General features: G+C 35.5%; 1 protein-coding gene across 1 annotated transcript; it reads right to left on the bottom strand.

Moving 5' to 3' along the window:
- Positions 1-1331: 1331 nt before the first annotated feature.
- On the bottom strand, positions 1332-13610 carry Sdhaf4 (succinate dehydrogenase complex assembly factor 4). Its single transcript, XM_046442993.2, has 3 exons — positions 13535-13610; positions 7897-8049; positions 1332-4104 (listed from the first exon to the last, which is right to left on the bottom strand). Exons 1-3 carry the CDS (start codon positions 13596-13598, stop codon positions 3995-3997), a joined length of 327 nt encoding a protein of 108 aa, XP_046298949.1. The 5' UTR covers positions 13599-13610; the 3' UTR covers positions 1332-3994.
- Between the last annotated feature and the right edge of the window lie 1229 nt (positions 13611-14839).

Raw genomic sequence — 14839 nt, 5'->3', positions numbered from 1 at the left:
TTATCTTCTTGATTAATGTCCATGGAAGACTTACATATGTCAAGGTCTAAACATATTTGATTAGGAAATGTACTAAATAACAAATGTCCCATTAAATGGTGAAAATCCAGGTCTCTGAAGTTTTACCAAAACTCCTAAAAGAGACAGCCTCTTGAGTGAAGTAAAGTCACTTATAATGCACTTAAGTCTTGTTTGTTTCATTTATTGTCCAATATACAGAGCCTAGCAGACTATACCAGATAATCAATACTGATTAAATGAATGAAATCATCAGATACTCTTAATTGTACTTCTAATTGATTAATCAGTGTTTGTTAACTAAGAGCTCACTGTCCTGTCCTGTTAGGAAATTATCACTCATTATTATTAATTGCTATTATGAAGTCTTTTCATTTGTTATTCAGTAGCAGAAGATGGCTTAGGACTGATCCTCTGAGTTAAATAACAGATATTATATTTGGACACACAGTAAGTCCCAGCAACTGACATCAAAGAAAAAAAATGCTGAACATAATTCAGTTCAATCAAAACACCAAATATGAACATGGCTCCATGGTATAAGCACTGTACATAAAGTCTCAACCTATAGTTTTCCAAAAATTCCACAAGTAATGTAAAATGAAAGTCTTTAAACTATTATTGCACTAGAAAAAGCCACAAGCTTTGTGTGACATTTTTCTGAAAACCTGTCTATAAGTTATTCTTTTAAAATTATCCATGTTAATTTGGGTTCTGTAAGAAACAGATGGCAAGATAGGATTTCATCTGAAAGAGTTTTATTGAAGGAGACATCTGTGAACTATAAAGAGGAAGAGTAGGCATGGTCTGACACCAGTGAAAAGGAGAGTAAAAGAATGGAGAATTGGGTGAAATCTCAGAGAATAGCACAGTCTAAAGAAAATTCTGGGTGAGTTAATGGAGTCCTTCATCCAATGCTACCCATTATCGGGGGTTTGGATGCAGCATTAATAACCCTGCCATACTCATTCATTGACTGGAAAAGTAAGAACACAGTGGCAGATCCCATGGAGATAGCAGCTGAGGTCTGAGTCCACTCTGCTTCCCACAGGACGATGTTTGAGTGATACATTTCCTAGGGCTGTCATATCTTTGTAAGTACCAAAGTCTTCAAGTTTTTTCATTAATATTTGGTGGATACAAAGACCATAAATCATGCCACCAATTTTACCTGTACTATTTGATTACCATTATGAAACACATTATTAAGAGAGGCTAAGATTTCTATTATCTTAATATGATTTTGATTGTTTATGTATATTTGCTTTAAAAAGTATTTGAATTGTCTTTATCACATATCATGATAATTAATATAGAACACAAGCAATATTTTATTGATATTTTACAATACAAAATCATTTAACATACCAGTTTGGAATGTTAACTTAGTAAACCCTCACTAACTTGGACTAATTAGAGTTTGAATAAATTATATTTTAAAATAAATGTGGTTATTATTTGGTACTACACACAGTAATTGCAAGTAGAACAAATATTGACTCAGAGATGACAAATGATATAAAGACAAAATGACTAATGCTAATTAGCAGACTAGTTTGTGGAGAGAATATATGTTTTAAAGTTCATTCTCTTAGCTGGGTGTGGTGGTACACATCTGTAATCCCAACTATTCAGGAGGCTGAGGCAAGAGGATAGCCAAATTCAAGGCTAGCCAGGGCAATTTAGAGTGACCCTGTCTCAACACAACAACAAAAAGAACTGGGGATGTAGCTCAGTGGTAGAGCACTTCCAGATTAATTCCCCAGGATCACATACATACTCAGTTCAATGGTAACATGTCCCTGGGTTCAATCACAGTGTCTGTCTGTCTCTCTCTCTCCCCCGCCCCACAACACACACATAGCTTATTCTCTTAAAATCTCCCTACAATCCTCTGAAGTACTACTGAACTATATAATACAAATAACTCATATAACATATAAGCATTCGGTGCGCAATCTTTCTTCCTAAATAATTCAAGAGTAACCTAGGGGCTGAAGGTCCAACTTCTGCAACTGAGTGAAGCCAGAGGACTAGAGAAGCAAGATGCCTTAGGGGAGTCCAGCAATTTCTGTTCTTCCTTCATTTCAGATCTGCAAATTGCACTTGACTTTTCCTGACCCAGTTATCAGAAGGCCACATGGTAGAAGATTTTCAATCATCAAAACAGACTAAACTGGCCCATTCCATCCCCTACTTTTCTCACATTTGTCTTCTGTACCTGAAATTTGTTTCACAAACTAATATATATTCCAATTCAGTTCACCATGCAAATAATCAGTATTTTTAGCTAATATTTTTTAATGATAATAAAATGATTTTTTATTAATGATTTTATTAATGATAATAAAAATTTTTAATGATAGTAAAACAACTTTAACCCAAATATTTCAAAATTTTCAAATATATCCCCCAGGAACTTAGAAAAATATTCATCATTTAATGATAGCTAACACTTAGGAGATATGTCCTATGAATTGTTCTGCACTATCATGGTTAATTTTGTGCCAATTTGAGTATATCACAGGTGCCCAAATTAAAGATCATTTCTGGATGGGTCAATAAGGGTGTTTTTGAATGAGATTGACGTTTAGTTGCTTTTGCATGTGGGTTTTTTGTTGTTTTTGTTGTTGTTTTTGTGCTAGGGATTGAACCCAGGGACTATGTGCATGGGAGGCAAGCACTCTACCAACTAAGCCGTATCCCCAGCCCCCTCTTACTTGTTTTTTGAGAGGAGGTCTTGTTGCCTAGGCTGGTCTTGACATATGGACTCCGCTGATTCTACTACCTCAGCCTCCTAAAATAGCTAGGATTATAGTGTTTGCCATCACACCTAGTTTGAGGTTAACATTTGAACTAGTAGACTCAGTAAACTCCTTCCCAATGTGGCTGGGCATCATCCAATTTGCTGAGGTTCTGAATAGGACAAAATACAGAGAAAGAAGGAATTCACCCCTTTTTTTCCTGCCTCACTGTGTAAGCTGGTACATCTTATCTCATCTTGCTCTCAGACTGGATTTAAATCAACCACTTCTCAGGCCTCTGGATTTGGACTAAAATGCACTACTGGCTTTCTTAGAGTTCCAACTTGAATGTGGCAGATCATGGAACTTCTTAGTCTCTAGAACTGCATTAGCCAATCTGTCCTAAAAGGTTGATCTGGTTTTTTTTTCTCTATATACGTATGTATCTCCTATTGGTTCTTTTTCTCTGCAAACCCCTAATACAAAAGGATCCACTTATTAATCTTCCCAAATTCCAAAGAAGTTTAATAACTTATTCAAGGTTACATAGTTGGTAAGTAGTGGCTTCAGGATTTGAATCTAAGTGGCTCCAAGCTAAAGATTTTTCTGTCATTACTGTGAGTTTCTCAAACTATAATACATTATTTAATTCACATTTAAAAAGCCACTATTACCGAGTCCATGGCAGCACAGTTGATTTTAAAATTGTTTTATTTACACATACATTGTACAAGCAACTAATTAATTTAAATTGAAAAAAATGAAGTAAAGATTTATAATTATATAATTATGTTTTTATATACCCTAATAAGTTAAAGTTAATTATGAGCTAATATAAAAATATCTTCCCTTTCCTAATTTATAGCAGCATATTTTCATCTAAATCCATTATATATGTATATATGTGTGTGTATATATATGTACATGTGTGTGTGTGTGTGTGTGTGTGTGTGTATTTAGTTAGTTAAACATAGTACAGAAGTTAAAATGATTTAGGTCTGGGATGTTAGCTCAGTGGTAGAGTGCCTGCCTAGTAAGTATGAGGCCCTGGGCGTGATCCCCAGTTCCACCAAAAAGAAAAAAAAAAGAAATTAGATGATTTAAAGGATATAAAAAAAAGAAAATAATCTGAAATAAGTAATTCAGATGTATATATTCAGAAAATGATACTGAAGTTAAAGAATGTAACTTAAAAAAATCAATACAGTGTCCTTTGAAGTTAAATATGTGACTTAAAAATCAATACAACGTCCTTTTCGTTCCCAATCTCCATATCTGGTAGGTTCTGGGCCTCTAGGTCCACCTTTTTCTTTGGTAACTGGATTAACATCATCTGGAAATTCTATGGAAAGAAAGGAGACATAAACAGAGCAGTCAATAGAGATTGGAAAAGCAATATGGTCAGTTTTGAAGATAGGGTTGACCAGGATAGACCTACTGATCAGGTTAGTACAATCTTTAAATAACTGTAAATGCAGTTTGTTCCCTGAGTTGAGAAATTACTTTAGTGTGCAATTTTTGTATTCAATCAACTTTACCACCATTGGTGACTTAGAATTCTTGGAATACTTTTAGTCCTCAGTTCACAAAATGGCTTTGTATGTACTGCTAGACCCAAACAAAAGGAAAGAGGTATAAAGAATAGAGTGCAAATTCACTGGACTTGGAAGATTTTGAAATAAAATTACTTTGAAGGAGTTCCCTCCTGTCTTTCCCTTGTAGTTCTGGGGACTTAACCCAGTGCCTTATACATGGTAGGCAATGCCTCTACTAATGAGCTACATCCCTACACCCTTTTGTTTATTTTGAGATAGGGTCTTGGTAAGTTGCTCAGGTTGGCCTTGAACTTGTGATCCTTCTGCCTCAGTCTCCTGACAGGATTATAGGTGTGTGTCACCATGTGTAGTTTTTGTCTATTTGCTTTCTTGATGATGTCCTTGGATGAAAAAAAAAAAAGTTATTAATTTTGATAAAATTCCAATTTATTTATTTTGCTATCTATATTTTGGTGTCATATTCATGAAATCATTGCCAAGAACAATGTCATGAAGTTCCCCCAATATTCTTTTCCAAGAGTTTTATAATTTTACCTGTTAAGTTTAGGTTTCATACATTTTGAGTTAATTTTTTTTATATGGTAGGTAAAATTCAACTTCATTCATTTGTATGGGGATATTCACCTTTCCTAGCATCATTTATTGAAAAGACTGCCTTTCCCCATTGAAAAGATTTTGGCACCCTTGTCAAAAACCAATTTACCACATATGTGAGAATTTGTTTCTGGGTTTTCTACTTTGTTCTTGTGTGAATTTTTTCTTTTCTTTCTTTTTTTTTTTTAAAGGACATAAATTTATTATTTTACAGTTTTGGAGGTCAGAAATCTGACATAATCTCAATAATTAAAATCAAAATATTAGGAGAGCTGTGCTTTGTCTGAATGCTGGGGGATAACTGTCTTTTTCAGCTTCTAGAGGCTAACCACATCCATTAGCTCATGGCTGCTCCATCTTTTTCTTTCTTTTTTTTTGAGGTGCTGGGGACTGAACTCAAGGCCTTGCTGAGGCTAGGCAAGTGTTCTACCACTAAGCTATAACCCTTAACCCTCTTCCTCCATCTTCAAAGGCAGCAGTGTACCATCTACTAATCTCTAATTATAATGTTTCAAGGTATGGTTTGTGTCCCCCACCCCCCACCGCCCAATGCATGTTGAAATTTATTCCCAATGTAATAGTATTGAGAGGTTGTGAGAACTTTAAAAGATGATTAGGTCATTAAGATAATTAAAGTTCACTAATGGGAGTAATTTAGTTCTCTTGGAACTAGATTCATTACTTACTGTAAGAGCAGATTATTATAAAGTAAGGCTGCCCCTCATTCTTTTTCAGACATGGTTTTCTACTATGAGATGAAACAGGATTGAAAGCAGGAATCAGAAATATGATATGTTAGACAGAGCAGGGGCTTCCATTGTAACAATTCTGTTTCTTATTCCATCATGTCCAAATTCATGTACAAATTAAGCCAGAAAGCATGTGATCAATCATGTGATTGGCACCCAATCAACATTAGATTGAACAACCATTGAGTGTCTCACTTCGACTGGATGCAGAAACTTCCCTCCCTAAAAGTCATCAGCCAATAGCTTTAAAGGTCACTTTTTAGCAATACCACATATATACCTGGACCACAGAAACTTCTGGCAACCCTCTTGTGACCCCTTCATTGTGGGAGTTCTGTTTCCTCACTGTTTCAAAAGTAAGTTCTGTCTCACCCTTGGATATCATTCTTCATATATACAAGACAAAGAATCTACACCTCATTGCATCTCAGCATGAGGCCCTTGCCAGAGGCTAATAGTCTTAGACTATCCAGCCTCCTTAGAACTATGAGTCAAAATACTTTTCTTTATAAATTATCCAGACTCAGGTATTCTGTTATGGCAACACAAAACAGATTAAGACAATGACACCCTTGAATCCTTTTAATGTTAAATTTTATTATTACACTGGGCCCTATATGAAGACCCTTAATTTAATCTTAAGTGATATTTTAAGGAAATATTTTCCCACTTAGTTAAAAACCACTGAAAAGGACTTAATTGCAGATTATAACTACTATTAAAAAGTCTCCACTATCTTAGTTGATTGGTCTGGTTATTAGATTGGGCTTGATAGTGTGCTATAATATGAAATATTCCTCTGGATTAGCAAATAAGAAACGGTTTTATATTCTAGAAAAAGATCTAGACATAGCTATGAATATGTTCTTGCCTAGGATGCAGATTTACATTTATGCTGTTTAAATAATATGTTCCACAATTCAAAGGTAAAAATAAGCACAGAATGAAATATAACAATACTGTAAAAACAGAGCTTTATGGCCAGGCATGATGGTGCACACTTGTTACCCCAGTGACTTGGGAAGCTAAAACAGGAGGCTCAAAAGTTTAAGGCCGGGGGTGCTGGGGTTGTGGCTCAGTGGTAGAGTGCTTGTCTCGCATGTGTGAGTCACTGGGTTTGAGTCTCAGCACCACATATAAATAAATGAATAAAATAAAGATCCATCAACAGCTAAAAAAAAAAAAAAAAAAAAAGTTTAAGGCCAGCCTCAGCAACTTAGTGATACCCTGTCTCAAAACAAAAAGGGCTGGGGATGTAGCTCAGTGGTAAAGCCCCTGGGTTGGATCCCTAGTTCTGAAAAACTAACTAACTAAATAACTAAAACAGAGTTTTATGGCATGAGCCAAATTTTACATATACTAAGTACTAAGTAGGGGTTGAGGATGTTGCTCAGGGGTAGAATGCCCTGGGTTCAATCTCCCAAAACAAACAAAATAATCAAATTACATCCCCTCTCCAATTCTCTTTCTTCTTAAAACTACCCTTCTCTCTCCAGCCACATTGTCACAGTGAGAACCACCACCTAAATGTGTGACCCATCTTACTTGCCATTCTGAGTGATTCAACTATAGACACCTGATTTGAGCTTGGGCAATGAGCTTTCTTTTCAGGGAATTTGCAATTAGGAGTAAGAAATTCTAATCTCAGTTGTGCTGCTCTCTTAAACTGAGTAGTTAACTAGGAGCAGTTACTTTCTGCCCAGTGGACTGAAAAGCTAGTTAAGAGACAAAAAACAATTTTAAACAGTGATGAGACAAGAGAAGAGAGGAAAATACCCTGGTTTTCATATAGTATTTAAAGTACCAAGTTTATAGTCTTTTTCTAAAGTCCAGTATTATCACTGTACTTGAATGCCTCACCCTTATCTGTACCCTGATAATCTACTGCAACTTCTGCTGTTTCAAATTTGAACAGCCAGAAAAATTTCTTAAAATATTGCTCAAGTAGGTTTGTTACATATATCAGAGAAGATCTCAACTTATATATTTTGTCATGTGAATAATGAGGTACAATCAATCAATCAATCAAATGTCAGGGGCTTAGAAACCCTTTTTTTAAAAAAATAGATACACTGATGGTCAATATGGTGATTTTTCTCATTGTTGAAATATGCTTTATTATTGGTAAAAAGTTATGACAATAACATATTTCATTTCTTTCATCTATCTTCTCAATAGCCACATCATGTTTTCTTGATATCTTAAAAATTAAGAGAAAAATTTTACCACACTTACTTTTCAGTGGTTCTTTCTCTAAATGGGAATCCTCTGGTGCATCAAAACGACCTACTGGTAACTTTGGCTTCCTAAGGGGTTGTTTGACAGATTCAGACTTCCCTTCTTGAGAAGAACTCATTTTCCTCAAAGACTGACACAGAATTGGTGATCCTAGCAGAGGGGAGAAAGTAGAAAAATAGGAGCTATTCACATATTCTCCTTTTAAAATTGAATTTTTATATATATTGGTTTATACATTCACCTTTATCCAAGTTCAAAAGGCACAAGAATATATAGAGTGAAAATCCTTGCCTCCAGAAGCTCTAGTTTCTGGACAGTTATTTCCTAACCTTGGAGACAAATAGTATTACTAGTTTTAAAAGAAGAGCTATAAAATACATTAATTAACCATTATCATAACTGCAGAAACTGAAGTAAAACACAGATTCCTGTCTGAAGCAATGTCAACATACCAGGAATTAGACCATTAAGAGTAAATAGTATGGAAAAAAAAAGAGTAAATAGTATGGGAAAAAAAAGAGTAAATAGTATGGAAAAAAACGAGTAAACAGTATGAACTTACCTCAACATCTTAAAGTCCATTTATGACAAACCCAAAGTCAACATTATACTGAATGCAGAAAAACTAAAAGCATTTCCTCTAAAGTCAGAAACAAGATAAAGCTGTCCACTCTCACCACTACTATTCAATACAGCCCTGGAAACAAAGCAATCAGGCAAGAAAAGGAAATTAAAGGGTTACAAATAGGAAAAAGAAGTCCTTAAACTATCTCTGTTTGCCAATGACATGATCCTATATCTAGAAGACCCAAAAAACTTCACGAAGACTTCTGGAGCTTATAAATAACTACAGGAAAGTAGCAGGATACAAGATCTATACCCATAAATCAATAGTTTTTCTATACTCCAAAACTGATTCAGCTGAGGAAGAAATCAGGAAAACCACACCATTCAAAATAACCTCAAAAAAAATATATAAACACACACACACACACGGGAATTAATCTAACCAAGGACATAAAAAAATCTACACTGTAAATTACAGAGCACTAAAGAAAGAAATAGACCTTGGAAGATGGAAAGACCTTCCATGTTCCTGGATAGGCAGAATCAATATCGTCAAAATGGTCACACTACCAAAAGAAATATACAGATTCAATGCAATAATCATCAAAATACCAATGCATTCTTCAGATAAATAGAAAAACAATTCTAATATTCATTTGGAAGAATAAGAGATGCAGAATAGCCAAAGCAATACTAAGCAAGAAAAGTGAAGGAGACATCACAATACCTGATCTGAAATTATACTACAGAGCCACAGTAAAAAACAAACAAACAAACAACAAATAAACAACAACAACAAAAAAAAAACAGCATGGTAATGGCATCAAAATAGATGTGGAGACCAATGGCATAGAATAGAGGACACAGAGACAAATCCACATACCTACAGTCATCTAATATTTGATGAAGATGCCAAAAATATATTTTGGAGAAAATACATCCCCTTAAACCAATGGTCCTGGGAAAACTGAACAGCTATATGTAGAAAAATGAAACTCTCTCTCACCCTTCAAGAAAAGGAAATTAAAAACTCAAATCAAAATGGATCAAAGATTTAGGAATTAGACCAAAAACTTTACAATTTATAGAAGAAAACACAGGGTCAACACTCTTTCATATAGATGTTAGCACCAACTTCCTTAACAAGACCCCAAAAGTGCAAGAAATAAAACCAAGAATCAATAAGTGGGATGTCATCAAGCTAAAAAGCTTCTGCACAACAAAGGAAGTGATTAAGAGTATGAAGAGAAAGCCTACAGAATGGGAGAAAATCTTGGCCAGCTGCTCCTCTGATAGGGAATTAATATCCAGGATATACAAAAAAACTAAAAAAACTTAACACCAAGAAACAAATAACCCAATCAATAAATGTGCAAAAGAACTAAACAAACTTCTCAAAAGAAGAAACACAAATGGCCAACAAATATATAAAAAAAGTTCAACATCTCTAGCAATCAGAGAAATGCAAATCAGAATACACTAAGATTTCATCTCCAGTCAGAATGGTAATGATCAATAATACTAATAATAAATGCTGGTGAGGCAATGGAGGAAAAGATACATTTGTACATTGTTGATGTGACTGCAGACTATTACAATCACTCTGGAAAGCAGTACAGAGATTTCTTAAAAACCTAGAGATGGAACCACCACATGACCCAGTCATCCCACTTCTTGGTATCTTCTCAAAATATCTGATATTGGCATATTTACAGAAATATACCCACCTCAATGTTTATAGCAGCACAATTCACAATAGCTAAATTATGGAATATAACCCAGATACCCATCAGTAGATGAATGGATTAAGACTGTGATATATTTATACAATGGAGCTCTATTCAATCATAAAAAAGAATGAGCAGGGGCTTGGGTTGTGACTCAGGGGTAGAGTGCTTGCCTAGCATGGGTTCGATCCTTAGCACCACATAAAAATAAAATAAAGATATTGTGTTCACCTAAAACTAAAATAATAAATAAATATTAAAAAAAAAAGAATGAGCTGGGCACATGGCTGTAATCCCAGTGGCTCAGGAGACTGACACAGGAGGATCACAAGTTCAAAGCCAGCCTCAGCAAAAGCAAAGCACTAAGCAACTCAGTGAGACTCTCTCGCTAAATAAAATATAAAATAGGGCTGGGGGATGAGGCTCTGTGGTTGAGTGCCCCTGAGTTCAATCCCTGGTACAAAAAAAAAAAAAAAAATGAAATCATGGCATTTCCTGGTAAATGGATGGAAATGGAGAATATTATGCTAAGTGAAATAAGCCAAACTCAGAAATTCAAAGGTCAAATATCTTCTCTCATATGTGAAAACTAAAGTAAAACAAAGGAAAAATGGAGGGAAGAATAAGATAACATAAAGGGGAAATCATTAATGTAGAAGGAGATGAAGAGGCAGAGTGGAGAGAAGGGTTAAGGGGAGGCAATGCAGAAAGAATTCTTTAAACATCTTGTTATACACATATATAAATATACCACAGGGAACTTCACCTTTATGCATAGTAGAAAGAATCAATCAAATGTAAATAAACAGATAGAGAAAAGAAGTCCACTAGAGTAGAGGAAGGAGAATAGGAGAGGGAAGGGAGCACAGAAAGGGAAAGGAGGAGGGTAAAAGGGAGATCATGAACTGAAACTGAATTCCATGCATGTAGTGAGTTTGTCAGGATGAACCCAACTATGTATAACTGCAAGACTCTAATTTTAAAAATTATATATATATGTATATATATGTATATATAAAAATATATATTTTGTGTGTGTGTGTGTGTATATATATATATATATATATATATATATATATATATATATATATAGAAAGAGAGAGAGAGATGGGGTGGGAGTATATTTAAAAGCAAAAAAAGTTGTATAAATTTTTCAAAGAGAATATTTAGTATTTAAATTACTAGAGTTCACAAGGGACTGCATTTAGTTTTCTTACACTTAAATACGTATCAGGGTCCTCCTTCCCTATTAACGGAAAATTTTAAAATGTACTGGGTATCTGTGATGTGTAAATGAAATCACTTTCTCTTTAAGTTTCAATGGGAAAGGTAAACTATCAGCACAATGAGTTATCCAACCCCTTTTTGAGATATGTTCTATAGGCAAAACCACTCTGAAAAAAATGATACAGGTGGGTGGTTTTCAACTTCTTAAAAAAGAATAGCTCTAGGGCATTGGGATTATGGCTCAGTGGTAGAGTGCTTGATTAGCATGTGTGAGGCACTGGGTTCAATCCTCAGCACTGCATAAAAATAAGTAAAATAAAGGTACTTATTTAAACAAAATAGAATAGCTCTAGAGGGAGATGGATTTGGGTACCAGTTCCAGTTATAGCACTGTGACAGGCAGAATAATAATGCCCAAAGATCATCAGAACCCAATACCCAGAACCTTTAAATAAGTACTATGGAGAAGGAAAATTCTGGTGACAAAAGAAAATTAAGGTTGCTAATCAAATGACCTCACACTAGGAAGATTATACTGGTTTATTATCTGGGTGGGTCCATGTAATTACAAAGGTTCTTAAGAACAGAAGAGAGAACTGGAAGATACAAACAGAGAGATAAGAGACTTGGCCTGATGTTGATGGCTTTGAAGGTTCAGAAAGGAGGTGAGTCAGGGAACATGGGCAGCTTCTAGAAAGTAAAAAAGGGAAATAAGTGGATTTCCCTCAAAAGTCTACAGAAAGGACATGGCCCTAACTTAACTTTTGATATCAGCAAAAGGTAACTAATCAACCACTTACTAATTCTGACCCTGGTTAAGTTACACTTTCTGCTTCTTCCATTATGAACAATATCTAGCCATCACTATATAACCATATCTCTTGTTTAAATCACACACTGAGAAAAAATAAACTGAAAGATTTAAAATGTGCACACAAACAATCTGGGGAATCTTTTAAAATTCAGATTTTGAGTAGTTCTTGGCAGGAGCCTGATTCCTCCCCACCCTGAATTATTGGGGATTGAACCCAGGGGTGCTTTACCACTAAGCCTTTTTTTCTTTTGCAATTTTGAGAGAGAGTCTTGCTAAATTGCTCAGGCTGACCTCAAACTTGCAATCTTCCTGCCTCAGCCTCCTGAGTGCTGGGATTATAGATGAGTGCCACTGTACCCAGCAACATCTGCATTTTAAATAAGTTCACAGGTGATACTCATTTATAGTATGTTCAAACAGTTAAGAGGATAACTACAACCACTCATATCAATATGGGCCATTCTTAAAACATAGTGTTGGCTGGAAAAAAACAAACTATATGAAACTATTTTCATAAAAATAAAAAACATGATACACAAAGCATCACACAGGAAGCTCCCTGGCAATGGAAATAGTCTATTTCTTAAACTGGAGAATGGCCTTATAGAAGTTGCTTTTGTTTCATAAATGTTTTATATATTATGTGATGTGTAAATGAAATCACTTTCTCTTTAAGTTTCAATGGGAAAAGGTAAATTATCAGCACAATGAGTTATCCAACCTCTTTTTGAGATAATGTTCTATAGGCAAAACCACAAATATGTGTTTGTGTGTGTGTGTGTGTGTGTTACGAAATACTTTGTAATTAAAACTCAAAAACTAGTGAAAAGAGATAATAAACACAAAATTTTATTATCTTGGGGTCTGGATAATGTGAGACTTTGCATGATATTCGTTTCTGAACCATTTAGGATTTTTACAACTAACAAGTAATACATTTGTGGACTGTGGTTACAGAAAAGTAAAACAAACTGCACAGAAATCAGGCCATTATACTATGCAGGCTATCTCTTTCCAACTTACATAATGTCTCAGAGATGTCATAAATTAAAATTACGTTTTGCATGCTCTGTAATACATTCAGAAAGAGTCGAGGATAGAATGCCCTGGGGATCTGCCAGCTCTAACCTCACCCAAGACACTGGGCTGCGCAGGGACCCGCCCAGGGACACCGAGGGCTGGCTGAGTGAAAAGAGAAGCTCGGCAGTCCCCTGCACGTGGAGACACAGTTTCCTCTGTCGCAGTGCCTGAGTCTTCGCGACCCCTCCCCGCGACCTCGGCTTTGGGGTTGGCGCCTTACTTGCAGCTCTCCATGCGGTGGCAGTGGTGCGGCCAAGCAAGCCCACGAGCCCTGAAGCAGTCATGGCGCCGGCTCTCGAAGCGTCTGCGCAGGCGCAACAGAGGGAGGAATACGCCCCACCGAAGGGGCGGGACTTACACCGGGCGCAGCCTGCACGGGTAACCTTGCTGACAGCTAAAGGTTCCCAAGTGGACTTTCTCACCAAGAATGACCCCAAACTACCCTGAACGCCGTCTTGATTGAAACCCCAAATCAAACTGTAATTGGTGCCTGTTATCCAACCTTCTAACTCCCCTTCCCACAACCTTTCCAGCCTCGGGTAAACACTATTACACATTCCGGTAGACTTTTTTTTTTTTTTCTTTGAAACAAAACAGGTCTTAGTGTTGTATAATACAATAAGGTGACTATAGTTCACAAAATTGTATGGTGTTTTTGTGAACAACTAGAAGAGAGGAATTTGAAGATTCCAAACACCAAGTAAGAAGATGGAAACGTTGATTACCCTGATTTGATTAGTATATATTGTATACTTGTTTTGAAATATCACACCATATTGCATAGATATAATTATTACATGTTACTAAAATTTACTTTTAAAATTTGAGATGAAATTGTTAACTACCCTGATTTGGACATTATGTACACTGTATACATGAATTGAGCTATCACTGTGTACTTCATAAATTTGTACAATTAAAATAATAATAAAATAAAAACATAACTGAATTTTCCCACATCATTAAATATTTTTGAAAATAAATTTTCAAGGATTTTAAATTTTCATTTATGTGAATTTACTACTTAGACTCTATTCCATGGCTGGGATTTCAGTTTTTTGTTATTAAAGAATTCTGAGATTAAAATTTTTATATATGTAAAAAATTTAAAAAACTTTTTATCATTTTTTTTTAATACAGCCAGGCCCGGTGGCACAAACCTGTAATTTCAGCGACTCAGGAGGTTGAGGCAGGAAGATCGCAAGTTCCAGACCAGCCTCAGGAACTTAGCAAGGCCCTAAACAACTTAACCAGACCCTGTCTCATAATAAAAAAATAAAAAGGTCTTAGGATGTGGCTTCCCTGGGCTATATCCCCAGTACTCTCTATCTCCCCTGAAAAAAGGAAAAAAAATTCATGGCTGAAGTTAGGTGAGGGACTAATTCCATTAATTTCTCTCAGTCTGAGGCAAAAGTTATCTCAGAAGATCCTTTTATAGTATACAGAGATTGAGGACCCTTTATAGTACTCTTTGCTTCTTTTAACTCATTCTCTCTCTTATTTTAAATCTCTCTGATTTAATGAA

The sequence above is a fragment of the Marmota monax genome, unplaced genomic scaffold (genome assembly GCF_021218885.2).
Source record: "Marmota monax isolate L192 unplaced genomic scaffold, Marmota_monax_Labrador192_F-V1.1 WCK01_AAM20220418_F8-fsc00091, whole genome shotgun sequence".
Classification (NCBI taxonomy): domain Eukaryota; kingdom Metazoa; phylum Chordata; class Mammalia; order Rodentia; family Sciuridae; genus Marmota; species Marmota monax.
The sequence above is the reverse complement of the archived record's forward strand: the minus strand, read 5'-3'. Positions and strand labels throughout refer to the sequence as shown.

Bases quoted from the DNA above. Each gene is read 5' to 3' on its own strand.
- Sdhaf4 (XM_046442993.2), bottom strand. From the start codon at position 13,598: ATGACTGCTTCAGGGCTCGTGGGCTTGCTTGGCCGCACCACTGCCACC. The intron at 8,050-13,534 runs GTAAGGCGCCAA...CCCCTCTGCTAG, and splicing joins CACCGCATGGAGAGCTGCAA to GATCACCAATTCTGTGTCAG. The intron at 4,105-7,896 runs GTAAGTGTGGTA...TTCTTTCCATAG, and splicing joins AGAGAAAGAACCACTGAAAA to AATTTCCAGATGATGTTAAT.